This window comes from Diabrotica virgifera, chromosome 2 (assembly GCF_917563875.1).
Source record: "Diabrotica virgifera virgifera chromosome 2, PGI_DIABVI_V3a".
Lineage (NCBI taxonomy): Eukaryota > Metazoa > Arthropoda > Insecta > Coleoptera > Chrysomelidae > Diabrotica > Diabrotica virgifera.
In genome coordinates, this window is record NC_065444.1 from 265,300,793 (window position 1) to 265,322,979 (window position 22,187).

Genomic DNA, 22,187 nt, shown 5'->3' on the forward strand with positions numbered 1-22,187 from the left:
TTCCTATGAACATCCCTATTATATCAACATCCTAGCTCTAAAATAAATAAAAATCAGTAAGATATAAACAATTTGAGGCAGTTACGATATCTACGTCAAATTCCTGAGAAGAGTTAGATAAACAACACAATATCCGACAATCGATCCAATTCCACGCGATACACGGTACAATTCCTGAAACGGATTTTGCATATAGGGTGGAACAAGAATAATACTAGGGTTCCGAAAACGTTAGTGACTTTCGTACCGTTACAATATCAATGGACAATATTCACTTTAAGTGGTCCAGCCATCTTTATCTGTAACATGCGTGGGATCTCTTTGTAAAAAGATATAGACAGACCACCGATCGACTGCCCTCGCGTTACGCTATTTTGGGCAGTATACCTTGTCTATCCTGAATATGTCTATGCTTTCAACTCAATTAGGGACTGGTAAGGTTAATGCGGTGGTAATTTTACTATGGATTGACAAAACCATAAAATGGATTGGAGCAAACCGATACCTCCATATATTCTTCTTAGGATTTTCCACTAGAAACGTTTGAGGAGTTCTTGGTACTTCTGTGTAAGTGACCACACGTTTCTTCTCTATATTTCTTCCATTTTCTGACTTTTATCTTATCGATGTATATTGATCTGTTTCTGTACCTTTTTCTGTAACTTCCGATGCCTTCTTTATCATTTATGTGTGTTAGGGGGGGGGGTATGGTTTGAAATATTTAATTTTTTTTATTATTTGAAATAAAAGTGCATATTTTCAAGAATACTCTCTGAAAATTTCAAAATAATCGGAGTAAAATTACCAGAGATACAGCGTGTTGAATATCTCTACCTTCGACTCGCTTTGCCGCGACTTCGCGCCAGCACGCTTGAGCGTAGTGAGAAACGTTAAACAACTGTTCGCCTTCTCTTTTGTAGATTACTCCTCGATTCAAAAAACATATTCCAATGTGCATCACTTTACGATTTGGCAAACAAATAAGAAGATGAAGATGCAGTTGTCAAAACTTTAAACGCATTTTTCTCAAAACTACTTTTTCAAATGCGGTGGACATTGTAACTGAAAAACTACTCGGCCGATCTACCTGATATTTTGCACAGAGTTTCTTGAGACATTTCATGAGGTAACAACGTCGAGATATTTTTCTTTTTTTGCTTATCTTTTCTTCAACAATAATAAATCTGTTGATTTTCACAAAATTTTTACCAAAAATTTCATTTTTTTGATTTCTGAGTGATACCAAAAATTCAAAAATCATTAAAAATAAAAAACTCGACGTTGTGACCTCGTGAAACTCATAATCTAATTAAATCTTTTTGAATTTTTTGTTTTGTATGATCTAGTGACGAGTTCTGATGTCCACCGCAAAATCCATTTTTTTTGTGAGCTGCCTGTCAAAATTTGTCACCAATAGCTTACTTTTCAATATTTTGGATTGAATTTTTTTCTAAATATTCTTTGAATTGTACTTAATATGTTTATTTAATTTAAAAATAAAATAATTGTACCATAGCTTCGAAAAAGATTCACAAAAATGTGCTTGATATGTTAATTTCAAACCATAACCCCTTCCCACCCCCCTTAAAAGACTCATGTAATTCTCGTAGTCTTTCTATTTCACATCTTTTATAACTCAACCAATTTTCTTTTGCATTTCTCAGTTTATTTACATTTGAAGCTATCTTTTTGTCTGCCATTAATATTTCGTTTTACACGTGGTTTTAAGTTGTTCCACTTACTTTGCGTTCTGATTTATCCTGTTATGAGTTGTAGTTATTAGTATTTCTTCATACACCCTTTTTTCTGTTTACAATTTAGTTTCTTTGTTTTTTAGTTTCAAAATATCAATATTGACGCTATGTATTTGGATACCACATTCAACACTGTTGAATGCTTTATTGAAAATGAACTCCGAATAGATGTTGAACTCTACGTCTTACTCCACTTCGTATTTGAAGCTCTTCAGAATTATCCCGACCAATCCTGACGTTTGAACGTTGATGCCAGTTGTATACTTATAGATTCTATTTAGGTAATTAGAAATAAGACACTTAATTAGAACAGGTGCCGGTTTATATGATAGTTTGAAAAAGGGGTTAAATCAAAATTATTCAATTCAATTGTGTGGTATGCATATAATGTACGGTACCTTTATGATGTCTTCTTCTTCTTCTTAGTCGACTAAGGCTGGGTGGCGGTTTGGCACTGGTTTTGTTTTAAAACTAGATAAAACTGTGATTTCGCACTGAACTCTATGTCATGTCATAAAGAATGTCTATACGATTCTGAGGGATGCGTGTATATGCATCGCAATCCAAGCTATTTCTTAAGTGGCTATTAGCTTGGGGGTGGTGCAGGACCGTATTAGTACGTAGCATACACACACATGATTAAACAATAAAAAAAATGAATAATAATAAAACTTAGAATTTTAATTACTAATTATATATATAAAAGAAAAATATGTGGAGGGACGGAACACCAGTAAAGATTTTTAATGATAAGTAGGTCTTTATCATCAGTACCTACCTACTGAAGAATGGCTATAATCTCAGTAGGTTTACTCGATCAAAGGCTTTCTCAAAGTCAATAAAATTCATACAAATTGGATGGCCGACATCTCTGTACCTCTCTCTGCTGTAAGTGCTGTACCTCTTCCTAAATGGGAGTCTGAGAGAGGCTTAGGTGAAGGAATCACAGTAGAGGTTTCGGTTAAACTATAATTGCTATTCTAGCCAGTGCGTTTTGATTCAGGTCAGTCTTCTTACAAGTCTCTCTGATGATGCGTAGATCCTGAAACACATGTAACTGACTCGAATTGAATCAAAATGCAACTGTCTACTCGTATGCCTATATATTTATTTCGTATACTGTTTTTTTTATATGCTTTTTCTAATTGCCAAATAAGCGCTACTACTATGGGAAGAAACCTCTTCCAGTCTTTTAACCTATCTATTTTGACATTTCGTGTATTGAACAATCGATGTCTGTATCATGATGGGTAGTTATTTTTGGATAAACCATGATTGGATGCCGGTTTCAAATATATAGGCTATCGATTATTTCTGATCTTTTAATTTAGTTGATGCAAGTCTTTTGATGAAGTCAGAACTCAGAACATTGTCTGAGCCCTGTCCAGAACGGTATATACTTTGCACTCTTATAATCGAGTGTAATTTTTAGAATTTAATTCCTTATTTTGACTTAATGTGTACCTATTATAGTCCATTTACTCACGGTTTTTCCTATAAATTTTAAAAAATTTGGATTGACATGAAATTTGGCATACATATAGCTAACAGTCATAGAAAAAAGTGATATTGTGCCGATGTGTGCGTTTGCCCTGGGGGTAAGTACCACCCTTTCTCGGGGGTGAAAAAACATACGTTCAAAATAATTCCGGAAATTGATAAAATGAGTCGAATTATTTGCGACTGAATATGTTTATTTTTCAGCAAAAAAAAACAAGATTTTATTTATATAAAAAAAATTCCTAGCAAAAATATAGCTTATAAAAAAGCGAAAACGAAAGTGAAAACGGTGTATGCATGAAGTCCATAGACCCAGTAGAAGCAGAGTTGTAGTTAATGAAAAGTAGGTTTTTATTCGTCAAATTCAAAACCGAATATTTTAACGAGAAATAACCAAAAAATGAAGCACTTTTCGAGGAAAACTCATCACATATTTTTTAAAGTGTTTAAAAAAACTTTATTTTTTTTTTTTTTTAGTTTCTAGTATCAAACGTAGCAAGTTAGGCTTAAAATCAAGTTGATCCCTTTTTTGGTAAACAATATCGTGAAAATCACCTCTTAATTAGCATATTAGATGAAATTAATCGTTACAGCTTCACAAGTTACTTTACTACTTATATATTGTTTATACCTGTAATTTTCATTGGTTCAAAGTGAAAGTTTTTTGAAAAATTTGGTTTTAAAGTAAAAATGTTTGTTTTTAACTTTGAAAAAAATGTATTTTTTTCAAAACAACTTAAAAAAATTAGTGATGTCAAAAATCTCAAAGAGTAAAAAATATAGGTGTTTATTGATTTTCTGAATAATTTGCAGTTTTTGATTTTCTGTAAGAAAAAAATTGGTTAAGATATGGCTGTTCAAAATAACACTCGTGATTAGTGACTCGTTCAAGCCCTTTCACCTACAGCCCTTTCAAAAATAAGCACCTTGCACTTGCTACTTTTCAATAGCTTTAACTCTACTTCTCTGGATCCACAGACTTCATATATAATTTTTTTTCACATTTTTATAAGCTACATTTTTGCTAAGAATATTTTTTTTTCGATAAAATATGTACTTACTTTTTAAACTATTTGCGAAAAAACCCTGTAAAAACTCGTTTTTTTTTTGTTGAAAAATGAACATATTCACTCGTAAATAACTCGAAAAGTATTGACGTGAAAAAATTCTATAGAACAAGAGTTGCTTAAAATTAGTCAGTTTATCAATTTCCGGTCTTATTTTGAACGTATATTTCTTGACCTCCGAGAAGGGTAATACTCATCCCCAGGGCAACAGCACACATCGGCACAATATCATTTTTTTGGTTGACATGTTAGCATGTATGCTAAATTCTGTCAATCTAAGCGGTTCTTTAAAATACAGAGCAAAAACCTTGTAAATGGACTATTTATACAAATAATGGTACAGATGGAACCAATATTATTAATGTTTTTTCTTTTCAGACAAACTCTGGAGGGCGTTCTGTCCAAGAGCAGAAGCCAAAATTCAGTAGGTAATGATTATTCGCAACTGTCGCCGAAGAAAACAGTCACCGTCCGGAGATCTCAAACTCAGAACGAGATGCCTCAAGCTATAGCTGACCTACGAGCTAAACTGCAGGAACGGGGAGAGTCGGAATGGAAGAAGAGAGTGTCCTTGAACAACAGTGCAAGTGACGAATTGAAATTATTAAAGGAGAAAAACAGATACAATGTAAGTACCTATGTAGATTCAAACTTATATTTGACATATGATGCGTTCTTTTTTGATTTTTCTTCCTCTTCATGTGCCGTCTCAATTATTGGAGCTCTATCAACCATTTATCTGCCTTCAGCTGTACGCATAAATTCATTAAAGCCTGGTCCTAGTTTCTAATATTATGCAGCCAGGACATTTTTTTTCTTCCCATATATTCTTTTTGCCAATTTTCAAGTAAATAATACTACCACATGTTTTTTCTATTAACAGTCAAAATTTTACCTCTCAGGCTCAGCTGAAAACTGAAAATTTCTAATAGTCAAATATGTATCACATATGTTGACTAACTAATGAGACACCCTAGCTCTTTTCATATTGTAGATTAGGGCTTTGTTCCAAACTAGGCTTTTTCTATATCCAGTGTGGCCAGTCCTATTTTTTCCTTCTCTTGAAGTCGATTTTTTGCGTTACTGACCAGACCTTCCAGTTGTAATTCACATTGTCTTCCGTTTCTGAGACTTGATGAATTGATCTTTCTTAATGACTCTTGTTCTTTCTGCATTTTTGTAGAGTTTTTGTAGGTGATCATTTCCAATAATTTTCCAAGTGATTCCAGTAGTGATATAGGCCTTTCTGGGCTTTTTCCGTTCTTCTTTGGGTTTTTAGTAAAGGAATAATTTTTGCCTGTTTCTAGTTGTTACGAAAATATGCTAGAATAGTTGCACATCATTTTCTTCGGTAGTTATTTTTAGTGCTATATTGTGGGCGTCTTCCATTCCTGGTGGTCTTTTTCCTTTTAATTTTCTTATTATTTTTACCACTTCTACTGGACTCAAATTCTACTATGAAACCGTTTTTATTCTTTATCCTTTCGTAGTTGTTTACCATTTCTATGGTTTGCCATCTGACATGTGTGAAAAATGTTGATCCCGCATATGAAAAAAAAGTTGATTAATAACAAGCTGAAAATTTGTTAATAGCTTAAGGGTGTCTAGTCGGATAAACTTTGATATATGAGAACACTGGAACAGGGACAGTTTTAATTGTGAAACGAAATAATGTCGAGTTTGACGAAAATGCTCAACATCCAACATAACTTCTGGGTGTCTAGTCTAGTAGGGTGTCTAGTCGGATAAACTTTGATAATATATGAGAACACTGGAACAGGGACAGTTTTAATTGTGAAACGAAATAATGTCGAGTTTGACGAAAATGCTCAACATCCAACATAACTTCTCGGTAGCTTACCACCCTCAATCGATAGGAAGCTGCGAAAAATTACATCGCACACTTAACGAGTACGTCAGGTGTTTCATCAACGAAGGTAAGGATGACTGGGATGAGTGGTGTAGAATGTTCACATACTGTTACAACACCACCCCAATTCATACCATGGGTACACACCTTTTGAATTAGTATATGGGAGGCCAGCAAATATACCTGAGAACCTCACCTCTAACATCCAACCATGCTACAATATAGACGCATATTATAATGAGCTTAAGTATAAACTTCAGTTTGCGCATACCAGAGCCCGCAAAATTTTAATACAACAAAAAATAAACAGGCAGGGGCAAAGCCAAATCGTAGCATCACCTCAGAAATTCAAAGTAGGTGACTTAGTCTTAATTAAAAACGAAGAGAACACCAAATTCGATTCATTGTACAAAGGTCCATATAGGATATCAGAGATAGGTAAAGTAAATTGCAAAATTGAGTTAAAACCGGGAAAAATAAAGGAAGTTCATAAGAATAGGCTATATTCATACAAGAAGTGAATTAGTGTGAAAGAAAGACTAAAATATATTTAATTTGTAAATAAGATTTAATCTGCTTATAAAATAGGTACCAATTTATTAGAATAAGGAATAATATAAATATTTTATTGCTATATTTTGGATACAAATAGGATTTCTGTTAAGTTAGGGTGATAATATAGTTGAGGACTTATATCTGACGATATAAGCCCTCCTCTCTAAAAGGGGATGATGTAACATAGTACGTTAACCCTTAGCATTGAATAAAATATTATAAGTATAGTTTATAGTAATGTAAATATGTTTCGGCATTGACCGGTATTGACCTTAAGATTTATTGTATATAAACGAACCAAAGAATTGACGAGACATTCAGATCAATCGATTAGTCACGATGAAGCAATAATACCTTAGTTATTGTTTACATATATACTGTTGTTTAATTATTTAAACGAACGCTGTGAAGTTCAAATATATTTATAAAGTGAAAATGGTATATTATTATACATCCCGCACTTAGGGCACAATAGCTCAGCCACCAGACCTAGTACCACGTCAACAGGTTAAAAATTTGGAACGGTCAGACCACGGAAACGGCACATTTATTTTGTCCGACAGAATAGACTTAAACTCTCCGAACAGAGATTAAACTCTTATGCAAAAATCAGACTGCTATTTATCACCTGTCATAATTCCTGTCAGTTGACATATTCTACATGTTCCACTCATTAAAACGCCCATTTGGTGATAAATAGCAGTCTGATTGTGCCGTTTTCGTGGTTTGACCGTTCCAAATTTTTAACCTGTTCCACAATTAAAACTTCCCCTGTTCCACAATTAAAACTTCCCCTGTTCCAGTGTTCCCATATATCAAAGTTTGTCCGACTAGACACCCTTAAGCTATTAACAAATTTTCAGCTTGCTATTAATCAACTTTTTGAAGTTATACTTCTTTACGCGCTATATGAGGGTGAATTTTTATATGTTAAAACCTACGATCCCGGCGCATGCGCATTATAACTTTGTTCTGATTGAATGTTCAAATGACATGTCAAAAATTATCCAATATGGCAGCTGTAGCGCAGCTGTGGTTTGGACGGTTGACGGTTTGGTTATGTATGGTTGTTGCGTTTTAAAATTTGTGGGAAGAGAAACAACAAAGGTTAGTGCCTAGTTATACTGCCTTTTTAAATAGTTTTCATATTATATTTTTGAAGTTATACTTGTTTTAATTTATGTATGTATCAGTCCAGAAAAGGTGTGGAAAGAATATATTAGTGTTTTTAAATATATTTTTCTACAAACGTGTTAAAAATGCAATTTTTAGGACTCCATAGGAGCGTTAAAAATGCTACTTTAAGGCACTAGTGCTTTAAAATTTTTAAGGCACTGCAGTTAAAAGTGAATTGTCAAATTGTGAAACGTCAAAATATTTATATTTCATTTATTAACATTAATATTAATAATACAAGTTGCGCAATTTGAAAAAGGTGGTTTAAAAGGTTTTTTTATTATAATTTTGTGTCTTTGGATTTGTCTTCCTTGGGCGTAAAATAATAAAACATCTATTTTTATATTTCACTTGTCACCGTGATGTATAATTATGTATATCTGAAAGGTAAGTTGCATGCGGCTTGATGGCCTTGTTGGTAGAGCATTGGACCAGAGATAAAAAAATCGCGAGATTGCGGGTTCAAATCCCGGACGATTCATACTTTTTTCTTTTTTTTTTTAATATTTGGCATTGTTAAGTTTTGGTTCATTTTTGGTAATTATTGTTAATTTTTTGTATTGTAACTGTTAAGTAGGTATATTTATTTCGTTGAAATTATATTATAATAGAAGTATAACTTCTTACGTGCGTACAAAGTACACACACATTCTTTTTTTTTTTTCATACGCGGGATCCAGATCTACACCTAAGTCTTGTTACAATCCCAACAAGACAGTTTATAGATATCACTTTTATTTATTATTTGTCAATTTTATCTTTGGTTTGGTTTAAGATAGACTTGAAGTTGTTTGGTTTAAGGTTTAAATTAATATGATGTTGTTTGTTTTAAACTAATTTGCGAAAACGATCAATAGAATTTTTTTTATAATGTTCTAATAATCCTCTTTGTATAAATAATCGTAAAACATAGTGTAACAAAAAGTGAATATGCAAATAAATTACCAACATTGATTGATGGGTAGTCTTCAAGGTGACAATCCAAATTGAGATAATTCGATTCCTCTTTTATTTATCTAAAAACGATAAATTAGCGGAATTTCCTTGAATGCGGAAAAAATAAAATGCCAAACTAACCAAGTGAATTCAAGGCACGCACATTGGATTAGCCTACAAATAAATAATTGATAAAAATTCAATGTCGACCTGCATGTGCGCGATCCTATTGCCATTTTAGGCGCGGATCGAGAAACACGTGAACCCATTCGTCGCTGGTGTTGGTGCTGGTGCTCTAGGTTAACTTCCATTTAAACGGCACGCATCTGTCACTTCCTCTAAACGTCAATGCATTGATACGTTGTTGTTTAATAAAAATTATATTACAGATGAACAAAAACAACAAGCAGTTTGTCAATAAAAGGACAAATTTACGAAGTAGACTACGGATTAAAAAAAGTTTTTAAATATCAAAGTTTGAATAATAGGGATGTTCACTAATTTTTAAGTATAGTTAAATTCAATAGATTACAAGGTATATAAAAACGTAACAATCATAAAACTGTTTAAAAATGTATATTTTTTAAGATAAATGAGTTCATAATGTTGATTTTCTTGGAGGCTAGAAAAACGGTACCCTGCAGCGAGGCTACGGTCTGTGACGTCAGCAGTCGTAACGTCTTTGATCGACGACTAGTTTTGTATACTTATTTACTAAGTGTATTTGAATGTGCGCAGTTTTTTACGTATTTAATTATTAAAAATGAAGCCAAATAAGTGGTGTTTTGCTCCTGGGTGTATAAATACATCAAAAAACAGTTCTGACAAGATTTTTATTACCGTTCCAGCCAATTTAAAACAGAAAAAGAAATGGTTTGTTGCAGCTAGAACTTAAAATAACTAACTTAAAGAACTAACTTAATAAAATAAACGTTTTCCAGAGACTTTCGGCCCTTGGTAATAATGTAATTATTCTTTCTGCATTTACATTTTTCAAAAATACTTATTAGTTTTCTCAGGATTCGAAAAAAATGAATGAATTTAAATAGCATTGGACCAAGATTTTGCACCTACCCCCTTAAGGAGTAAATGAAAAAGTTTCGGGACCTCAAATTTGTATTCTTTAAACTGGGATATTCCTAAAAACGGGATTCTAATAATACATACAGTAAAAGTAAACCTTGAAATAACTACATGTGGATGTAGGTATGACTTTATATTTTATTAAAATCATTAATAATTTAGTGAAAAGATTGGTTGAAATGAAAATGTATAATACCCAAGTTCAAAAATATTTTTTACCTTGGAACAGTTGTCAACTCGAAATACGAAACAACCGAAATAAGATCTAGAGTTGAAAAGGACAGAGCAACATTTAACAACATGCATGAGAAATATTTTCACCCATTGCGACATAATATCTCTTCCACTAAAAATGCGGCTGCTAAAATGTTATTATTTCCGGTCTTGCTATATGGCGCAGAGGCCTGGACAATAATGGAAACGTTAATGAAAAAGCTAGAGGCATTCGAGATGTGGGTGTACCCACGTATCCTCAAAATATCCTGGGCGACCCACACCAACGTACAGGTATTGCGTCGAATGGGAAAACAAAAAGAAATCTCTTTTACAATTAAGAAACGAAATCTTAAATATTTCGGTCATATCATGAGGCATGATAAATATCGTATACTCCAACTGATCATGCAAAGTAAAATAGAGAGCAAACGCGGACCCGGAAGAAAAGACACTGACTTTAAAACTTACGCCAATGATTTGGACAAAAATCGATCGAGTTATTCAGAAACGCCGCAAATGAAATTAAAATTGCCATGATGATAGCCAACGTCCACAACGGACAAGGCACATGAAGAAGAATAAAAATATTTTTAATACACCTAACCAAGGTAAAGTAATAACCAGCCAATGTATGTATACAATATGCATGCATACAATGCATGCATACAACTTTCTCTATTTTTTTTTGTGGAGTATTAAGCATTTATTTTTTTAGCTTAAAGAAGACATGGAAAATTATATGGAATATACACTCAGTAAAGCTGTGGTAGATTTATTTTTTTACAAGATGCCAATAAATCATAGAATCATACACCATTGTTACATCTACACTACAGTCGTAGTTTATACGAATCGGCTTTCTGAAAACTTTCTTCCATTTTATTTGTTAATTTTTGTTCCACCAAAAATATGTCCTTACTCCTTACAAACAGTCTACCCACTTTAAACTAAACAAATTCACTATAAAACTCCACTTTAACCCTGATAAAACAAGAAGAGAACAAAATAAAATGACCTGAAACGTCAAACAGGTAAACAATAACACTATGAGAATGGCGCGCGCTTGGGGTATGCAACTAGTGACGTCAGGCCAATAGAGAAGCGTTCTTGAAATTTAAAATAATGCTAGATTTCTAATAAAGATTTTTTATAGAAAGGCTTTTTCAATTTTGTTGAAATTTTGGACAATTATTCCTAGGGTGTTTCTTAATCGTTTTACATGTTTGAAATGAATTTTTAATTTTTTGTGAACATCCCTATTGAGGGGGCCAGACGAAAAAGGGCAGGGGTGCAGTTTTGATAGTTTTGAGATAATCAGCTTCAAAGTTGTTTGAGTTTTATAAATTCTAGGAGTCATTAAACGAAAATATGTCTAGTGTACAATATACTTTAAAATGTTAAAAATATAAGAGTATATTCTTCTTCTTCTTCTTCTTCTTCTTTAGGTGCCGTGTCTGTATTCAGACGTTGGCCGTCATCATGTTTACAATTTCCTGAAATCTCTCTCTATCGGTTGCTGCGCGAAATAATTCTTCTACTGTGCAGCCACACCATTGTCTAGTATTACGCAGCCATGAAAGTTTCTTTCGACCAATCCATCTCTTTCCCTCCACTTTTCCTTGTATTATAAGGCGAAGCAGATGGTATTTAGGTCCTCTAATTATATGGCCGAAGTATTCTGTTTTTCTCCTCTTTATGATGCTTATGAGCAGACGTTCCGAATTCATCATTTGAAGAACATCTTCATTGGAAGTGTGCGAAACCCACGATATCTTTAGGATTCGTCGATAGCACCACAATTCGAATGCTTCTATTTTGTTTAGCATTGTGGTTTTTAACGTCCATGTCTCACAACCATACAATAGGATAGACCACACATAACATTTCAGCACCTTCTTTCGAATATTCATCAACAGGTTTCTATTACATAAAACTGGTTTCCAGGTCATAAAAGCCTTCCGTGATATTTCGATCCTAGTTATTATCTCTTCATCAGAGTCACAATTTACATTTAACCAGCTGCCAAGGTACTTGAAATGATTTACCCGTTCTAACTCCTCTCCATCAAGAGAAAGCTGACCTTGATCTGTATTAATCTTTCCAACTGCCATCCACTTTGTTTTTGAAATGTTGATTTTAAGGCCTCTCCGATAGCTTGCTTCACTGACTAGATTTAGTAGTGTCTGAAGATCTTGTAAATTTTCAGCAAGAATGGCTGTATCGTCAGCTTATCTAATATTGTTGATTACTTCTCCGCCTAGCCTCACTCCCTCTTGTCTGTCATCCAAAGCCTCCCTAAAGATTTCTTCAGAGTACAGATTAAAAAGGGTGGGTGATAAAACACAACCTTGTCGTACTCCACGTTTTATCGGCAGTTTTTCAGTACGACTGTCTCCAATTTGGATAGAGGCTACTTGATTGTAATATTATTGTAATATTATATTATTACTCTTACTATATCCATCCTTTTTTCAATTATTAAAAAAATGTACTTGAATCGGTACACGGTGTTGATAAATGTTACTGGTAAAACGGTTCAAGTGCAGATTTTAACTACATATGACTAATCATTTTTGTCCCAGCTGTTATCCACAGTGTAAATACAACTGACACGTTGCATAATACTTAATTAGTCTTCAAAATTGGTCGCAAATCTAATATTTATTTACTTGAAATTAATCCTGTATTAACATGTGTTAGAATTAACATTAGTATTAACATTACAGAATACTAAAAATAGTTTTGTGGTAAAATGGTTTAAGCGCACTTAAACCCGTTTATTCCTATTTCTTTTTACGGAATACTAAAAATAGTTTTTTTTGTCCCTGGTGCAACTCTTTCTGTGGGTGGCCATTCTTACTTAACGTAACTTAAATTTCATTCTTGACTGTCCCATTCTTACAAAAAACAAGGATATTTTATAAATCCAGACTGCTGATCCAAAACCACGGACATTATTTTGAGCTATCCACAGAGGTGTCAACAACATTTGCTGCACTTTATTTTATTGAGATGCACTTAGTGAGCAACAGAGACCGAGACATAGGTATGACCATTATTTTACAACAAGACACCCTTCAGGCTCAGTGCTTTCAAGAAAAATTGATTATCCTTGTCATTTTTATAGATAAGGTTTTTCACAAGATTGAAGAAAATAAACAACAAATCTCCAACGACGATCCGAAATGCACACAAGAAGGTATTTTTCTAGTGACTTTCTTGGGTGTGAATCCGTCTTTTTCGTTTACTGCTCCTGGTTTAAAATCAAAGCATAGTGGGATGAAAAAGTTCTAGACGGGTTATATTTATACAGCCTTTTCTGTCTTTCTCTGTCACGTTGTTGATAATTGTTATAAATACATAAATTTACAATCATTTTGAACATAGTGTTGTTTCTAGTAACTTCTTTGCTTTGCGCCATATTAGTTTTTTGGGATCAGTTCACATGGTACGGCGGTAATTGAGGCAATGCGATTTTACCCGCATTTTTCATTTCATTCACATATTTGTATAACTCTTTTTAGGGAAATTGCAGTGTTCACTAACTTTTAACAAAAGTATTCAACATTTTGTCCTGCCATCAATTTGAAAAGTCATTTTTAGTCTGTCATTGTGCTTGTTGCTGAAAAGTGTGTTTAGGTCATTGTTTTCTAGTAGAAGCCGGCATCTTTTAAATTTGTGTATACTCCCTAATGGCAGCTTTAACATATAAATATATATATATATATATATATATATATATATATATATATATATATATATATATATATATATATATATATATATATATATACAGGGTGTATCAAAAATACAGGTCATAAATTTATCACATATTCTGGGACCAAAAATAATTCGATTGAACTTAACTTACCTTAGTACAAATGTGCAGTGCACATAAAAAAAGTTACAGCTCTTTTAAGTTACAAAATGAAAATTGATTTTTTCGAATGTATCGAAAACTATTGGAGATTTTTGAAGTTATACTTCTTTAGGCGCGATTGAGATTGAGGGTGAATTTATATTGATCTGCGCGCAGGCGCACACCGACAGTTTGGTATTAGTCTTTATACGGGCTCTGATTGGGTGTTGAAATGATCTGTCAATAATTGTTCAATATGGAGGTTATCGGTAAACAAAAATGTTGTATACTATATTAGTTTTTATTGTTGTGAGGACAGAAATAAAATCCAATTTATAATTATAGTTACTTTTTAAATAGTTTTGAAAAGCCACAGGTACGTAATTCTAAATGTTTTAGTTGTATTCCAATAAAAAATTATCTTCATACCTATTTGGAAAATGTAAAAAAAATAATGTACTTACCTAGTACTTGCTATGCTATACCCCTAGTAGGCAATGCTTCAATTTACATAATCTGATTACGAACAGACTTTCGACAAATTTTCATCTAATGTATCGTTTTCTTACTCTATATATTGTTGTATTTTATTATATACTTACTCTATATATTGTTGTTATAAAAATTCATATAAACAAAATGTCAAAAAGTTGTTCAGTTTGTGTATATTCCCACATGACGTATACGCGAAGGTGGTGCAGTTTGAAATCGCTTCGACTCTCGTACGGCGGGATACACGGGAAGTAAGTAAGCCCAATGCAAGTTATATCATTTTTTTATTTTTTTTTATAGATTTTATGATTGTAAGTATATTATTATATAATTTTGTTCAGAAAATACGTATTTAATTAAAATTTTTGTGTTTGTGTGTGTTTTATTCTTTTATTTTTTTAATTTTTGGTATTGTTTTAATAAAATTTTTTGGAAAGTAGTAGAGAAACTGTTTAAAGTATATTGATTTCGTTGAAATCATATAATAGAAGTATTGTCCTTTTCATGAGTATTTTTCAGTGCGTAACAAATGATAGGAAAAAAGGTAAGTCCGTGATAATACACATTTATGACATTTATTCTAACATGCCATTTTAGTTAAATCTGACAGTTGTCACATTTTATTTTCAATTTGGAATAAAAACAAATCGAATGTGTTTCTTGCATTTATAAAATGGTATTTTCTTTGATTTGTATAGTCTTATAAATTATACAGATTATATTTGTAATATTATTATCTAATTAAAAAAAAATTATTTTTTTTATTATGGCGCCATCTATCGACAACTAGAATAACTAGAATAAATGTTATAAATGTCACCGACGAAATGTAATCACCGACGTGCCTTTTTTTCTGTCACTTACAATTTAATGCGTTAGAAAGAAATCGAAAAACTGTATCGCACTGAAAGATGATCATGAGAAAAAGAATATAACTTCTTTCGTGCGTACAAAGTACACACATTCTTTTTTTAATTAAAAATGGACATGTGGCATTCTTATGGCAGTAGCATCTCAAGAAAAAATTGTAGTGAAATTTGGACACCCCATAAAAATTTTATGGGGGTTTTGTTCCTTTAAACCCCCCAAACTTTTGTGTACGTTCCAACTAAATTATTATTGTAGTACCATTAGTTAAAAACAATGTTTTTAAAACTTTTTTGTCTCTTAGTACTTTTTCGAAAAATCAGTTTTTATCGAGATATTTCGAATATTTGTCAAATCCACCACATATTTGTATATGGTTAAGTACTATTATGGAGACTTGGTAATAATATGAACATTTATTTATGATTTACATTTTTAGGGCTATTTTGAACCATATTAAAAAATACGTCACATCTCGATAAAAGGTGCCTTTTCGAAAAAATACAAAGAGGCAAAAAAGTTTTAAAAACACTGTGTTTAACTAGTGGAACCACAGTAATATTTTAATTAAAACGTACACAAACATTTGGGGGGTTTAAAAGAACAAAACCCCCATAAAATTTTTATTTAAACATATTGAAAAATAAGCCTCAACTCGATAAAATCTGCCTTATCGAAAAAATACTAAGAGGCAAAAAAGTTTTAATAATAGTGAATTTAACTAATGGTACCAAAATAATAATTTAATTGAGACGTACACAAAAGTTTGGGGGGGTTTAAGGGAACAAAATCCCCATAAAATTTTTATGGGGTGCACAAATTTCACTATAATTTTCCTTTAAGATGTTCCTGCCATAAGAATCCCACATGTCTATTTTCAATAAAAAATCTCCAATAGTTTTCGATATATTTGAAAAAATCGATTTTCATTTTGTAACTTCAAAGGGCTGTAACTTTGTTTAGGTGAATATTTGTACTAAGGTAAGTTAGGTTCATTCGAACTATTTTTGGTCCCAGAATATATGATTTCATTTATGACCTGTATTTTTGTTACACCCTGTATAGATAAACTTCTAGAAAACGTTGATATTCTTCGTTTAACTGTTGAGGGAATAATGGGAAATGAAGAGAAATTTTTCTTTTCGCATAGTTGGATGTAGGTATCAAAAGAATTTTGTAGAATTTCCAAATACAAATTAGCGGTTTGCAATCATCTCAATACACATATCCATTACGTTAGTGCTCCGTGTAACTGCTCCAATTGATGCGGCATGCGCTCCTCTACATATAAACCGCCACAGATTGGATCGCCAAAGCACCAACCTATCCACTATGTGGAGCAGTTACACGGAGCACCAACGTATTGGATACGTGCCTTTATGATCTTTGCTTGCCATGGGGTGCATGTAATCAGTTTACAAATTTCCAAAGGTCTATTTTAAAATCCTGGTTTGATTTCGGTAATAAGTTTGCACTGTGCAACCAATATCTTGGCCATGTTATGAGGAAGGAGCGGATATATGACTTAATGCAACTCAGTCTTCAGGGAAAGTTATTTGGAAAGAGAGGACCAGTGAGAAGACAAATATCTTGGCTTCAAAACCAGAGAAAGTGTTTCAATACATCTACACCTGGAATATTTCGAAGAGCAGCAAGCAAAGTTAGGATAGCCATGCTGATCGTCAACATCCGGAACGGATAGGCACCGTAAGAAGAAGTTTGTACTTTCTACGAGTGCATTTATGCTAATTGGAGTTTACGTGTACCTTATGAGATATATGCAATTAGTATGGTATAACTAGACCCAAACCCAGACATCCAAAGTGAAAGTTATCCTCCAACAGCAAATTGTTCTATATGGTCCACATAATGTTCAGAAAAAAGTCACACCATTTTGAGCGTCGGGTTTGGGGGGTGAGGGTAGAGAAAGAAATCGGTAAATTCGTATGTAGTTTTTTACGTTTTTTGTAAATATTTCTAAAACTATACGATTTAGCATAAAAAACCTTCTATACAAAAATGTTTACATTAAATTTGAAATAAAAAATTCCCTATGCATAATCCTTCTAAAATGAACGGTTTCAAAGTTACGGAGGTAGTATAGTATAATTGGTCCAAAAAAAGGCCTAACCTAAACATCCAAAGTAAAAGTTTTCCTCCAACACCAAATTGTTCTATATGGTCCACATATTGTTCAGTAAAAAGTAAGTTACACCATTTTGAGCGTTCGGGGGGGGGGGGGGGAGACACGGGGGAGAAGTCGGTAAATTAGTAGTTTTTTTTACGTTTTTTGTCAATATTTCTAAAACTATACTTTAGCGTAAACAATTTTCTATACAAAAATGTTCTACATAAAATTTAAAACAAAAAAGGTCTTATGCATAATTGTTATACAATCAACGGTTCCAGAGTTACGGAGGGTGAAACGTGGAGGTTTTCGATACTTTTTATATTTTTTGGGCAATTTCCTACTGATTTTCTTTAACAGGATTGGGTTTTATAAATCAAATTTGCTATTTCAATGGCCGATGGTATGTTAGTGATAAGCTCTTAAAGAAACGTCAACCTCACCACCCAAAATCATCATCAATTACCCAAAAAATATAAATAGTATCGAAAACCTCCACTTTTCACTCTCCGTAACTCTGGAACCGTTGACTTCATAACAATTAGGTATAGGACCTTTTTTGTTTTAAATTTTATGTAGAACATTTTTGTATAGAATATTGTGTACGCTAAAGCATAGTTTTAGAAATATTGACGAAAAACGTAAAAAAACTACTAATTTACCGACTTCTCCCCCATCTCCCCCCCCCCCCAAACCGGACGCTCAAAATGGTGTAACTTTTTACTGAACCATATGTGGACCATGTAGAACAATTTGGTGTTGGAGGAAAACTTTTATTTTTGATGTCTGGGTTAGGCCTTTTTTTGGACCAATTACTACCTCTGTACCGTCCGTAACTTTGGAACCGTTCATTTTAGAAGGATTATGCATTGGACCTTTTTTATTTCAAATTTAATGTAGAACATTTTTGTATACAAGGTTGTTCATGCTAAACTGCATAGTTTTAGAAATATTGACAAAAACGCAAAAAACTACGAATTTACCGATTTCTCCCCCCCCCCCCCCCAAACCCGACGCTCAAAACGGTGTGACTTTTTTCTACATTATGTGGACCACATAGAATAATTTGGTGTTGGAGGAGAACTTTCACTTTGGATGTCTGGGTGATGCCATCTTTTGGATCAATCTTATCATACTAAATTGAATTAGTCAGATGATTGATAACTTTCTAATTAATTGCATCTAATGATAAACGATTGGGAGACTATTTCTAATAATGAAAAATGGGTACTTCATCCATAGACCAACTTTTTTCATCTTATCTTGACTTTAACCGACATGCCTATGTCCTCTTATCGCCGCTATCGCAAATCCGTCCTGCATCGATATATAAATTTATCTTTGGTGATTCAATTGTGTCCTCAAATCAATTAGTCATGGACGATCTGAGCCAGATCGAGTCGGTATAGTGCAACAAACAACAACAGTATTTATAATTAATTCTCTTCGTAATTTTAATTTAACGTTGAAACCGAATTCTCGGGCATATCCCCAACTGCGCTCCAACATCATTTCACTATTTTTCACTATTATTTCGCCGTGTGTGAGTGTGTGGTGTGTGTGCACTCGCGTATCAGCAATATAATAATAATTATTATTTTGTATGAACGAAACGGACAATGATTTTGGTGGCTTTGACTTTTTTGTGGTTGGCAGTGTGTTATTATTTTTGTAGAACGAGATCTCCACCCAGCCAGAAGCAAAATAAGGTGAATAATGTTTATTATTTTGTAAAGAACGTAGAATTTTCGATTAAAACATGCTCAGTGAATAATATAAATAATTGATTGGGTAAAATTAAAGGTACTAGAAAGTGGTTATTTTTATTTGATAATATGATACAACTTCAAATAATCAAATAAATCAATAAATCAAATCAAATAATCTAAATACAAGCTTTTGTGTTTTCTGCTCTTGGCTCTGCTAAGCAGTTCAACATTAAATTCGATTATGTTTTACTTTTTCGTGTTCTTTGCATTATTTCGGGCCATGATCTCCGTCATTGTCGATATGAGGACCATTGTGCAGATTATAATTTTTATGCCATGTCTACGATTTGCTTACAATCTGCTTACAGCTTGTGAGTTTTGCCTCTAAATAATATCTACGTTAGATTTGTTGACGCATTCTCTTAATTGGATACCTTCTGTCAAGTCCAAGTTGAACTTGAGACATGGTAATTGAAAATTGGGTTGTTGGAGTTGTTTGTGTTTGTTCTCTAAGAACACAACACTGATTGATTACTCCAAAGTGAAATGTTTTTGATTGGAAATTATCATCATATTATTACTGGACATCATATATATGTCCTCATTGCTATCAACGGTAAATGACCGTAGCTCAGCGGCAAGGTACTGGCTTCATAAGCCAGAGAGCACGAGTTCCATTCTCGGCGCTAACAACGACATTTTCATTTCTAAAAGTGATACGAGCCGTTCACCGTGCTACGGAGGGTACGTTAACCCGTTGGTCCTACTGGGTTCTAGTGATACGACACTATACCGCATGTCAGACATTAGAGTCAGTGTGCGGAGGATAGGGCCAATTATAGGGCCTAAATGAGAATTTTCTTGATAATGTTGCCGCTCTCAACGGCAACGGCTGTGAAAGGTAGTATTAGGCAGGTACTTTTAGAAGATTATCGCTGTTAACTGCTGTGAAATACTAAAGGAAAATTTATTTATGATAATTCACAGAATGGCAATTCCGCTTGCAATATACAACCGTACTGATTCTAATGTTTGAAACGGAGATTAGTTACTTCAAACAGAGTTAAAGATACAGTGGCGCTGGAACAATCCGAAAGAATCTCCCCGGCAAAAATGCCACACGATATTATTATTATTGTTGCCATCAATTTGTTCTACTGCCGCAAATGCGTCTATTGTAATATTGAATTCTTCAGTCACATCTTCTAAAACCCACTGGCAAATATCCTGTACTTGAGACTCACGGAAATATTTATGCCATCTTTTAACTTGTTCCTGTGGAGATGTTATGTCTTCACCTGCGTTGCTATTTACACTTGGTTGGTGGATGGCATATATTTTGTTGGTTAGTTATGTAGTGACGATATATATTAGTCTTATGCTTTGATGTTCATGGATGACCAGCACTTCTTCACTTTCTGACCTTTCTTTTGTCTTTCTTTGGTGCCTTCTTGATAACTTTATTGCCTTCCTTATAACTTTCTTGAAGTCGCTCCTTCTCTGCTTCCATTCTGGAATTTCGTAGTTTTAAATTAATGTGTTTGCGACAATCTATTTTGTACCATGTTTCTGCGGTGATCTACTCTTTCTTTACATATTTCTCTAAGTCTAAAACGTTGATAGCTTATATTTTGGTTTGCAGTTCTCGTACGAGTTCTATTTGCGTCTCGTGGTTTTGTAGTTTCTCAACGTTGATTTTCTTTTGTATTGGCTATCCATTCCTGGCTATCTTTTAACTTTTTTTCATCACCAGGAAGTGATTACTGGCTTCATCTGTGCCTCACTATGATCTGATATCGCGATGTAGTCGATTTGATTATAAGTGCGGTCGTCTGGCGATTTTCACGATACTTTGTGGATTGTTATATTTGGGAACAAAGTTTCTTCAATTCTAAAGTTTCTTGTTTTTGTTTAGGTCATGGTTACCAGACAGTCCAATGAAGCGCTCTCCGTTGTTTCCTTGGTCAGTGCCATAACGTATCCTAGTCCTTTTATCTTTGCTGCCGTGCTAAGCCCAAAGGCGGTAACTGATTTTTTATCGAAAATGACATTTTTGTATTTCTAGGTAGGTTTCATTATATTATAATGCTTCTACAACTCCAAAGACTTTGTAAATATATTCTAGATACCCATTATAATAGTTCTACAACTCTAAGCACTTGGTAAAAATATTCTAAATACCTATAATCTACGTAGAAATACAACAATCTCATTTTCGATAAAAAATCAGTTACCGCCTTTGGGCTTAGCACGGCAGTTTGGCTCTAGCCAAAAATTGAAAAACCTTTCAAATGAGCCAGCAAACGAGCCATATTCTCATTAAAAAATCATCGATTACGTCATCACGCCCAAGTGGATGACGTCACTAGTATGATATACAGGGTGTCCCGAAAAGATTGGTCATAAATTATACCACACATTCTGGGGTCAAAAATAGTTCGATTGAACCTAACTTACCTTAGTAGAAATGTACTCATAAAAAAAGTTACAGCCCTTTGAAGTTACAAAATGAAAATCGATTTTTTTCAATATATCGAAAACCATTAGAGATTTTTTATTGAAAATGGACATGTATCATTCTTATAGCAGGAACATCTTAAAACAAAATTATAGTGAAATTTGTCTACCCCATAAAAAAATTATGGGGATTTGGTTCCCTTAAACCCTCCCAAACATTTGTGTACGTTCCAATTAATTCAATATTGTGGTACCATTAGTTAAACACAACGTTTTTAAAACTTTTTTGCCTCCTAGTATTTTTTCGATAAGTCAGTTTTTATCGAGATGCGGCTTCTTTTTCAATATATTTACGTAAAAATTTTATGGTGGTTTTGTGCCTTTAAACCCCCCAAATGTTTGTGTACGTTCCAATTAAAATATTATTGTGGCACCATTAGTTAAGCACAGTGTTTTAAGCACTTTTGCCTCTTAGTCTTTTTTTCATAAGTCACCTTTTATCGAGATGTAGCTTCTTT

General features: G+C 33.3%; 1 protein-coding gene across 7 annotated transcripts in view; it reads left to right on the forward strand.

Annotated features, from left to right (window-relative positions):
• Positions 1 to 22,187, forward strand: part of LOC126880622 (supervillin-like) — a 668,543-nt gene that overhangs the window by 597,906 nt on the left and 48,450 nt on the right. For all 7 annotated transcript variants that reach the window (XR_007696656.1, XM_050644630.1, XM_050644629.1 and 4 more), the window contains one exon: positions 4,700 to 4,949. Coding sequence is in view for 6 of the 7 variants with exons in the window: in XM_050644630.1 (XP_050500587.1) it covers positions 4,700 to 4,949 (250 nt within the window). In the remaining variant the exon portion in view is untranslated. The remainder of the gene's footprint in view (positions 1 to 4,699; positions 4,950 to 22,187) is intronic.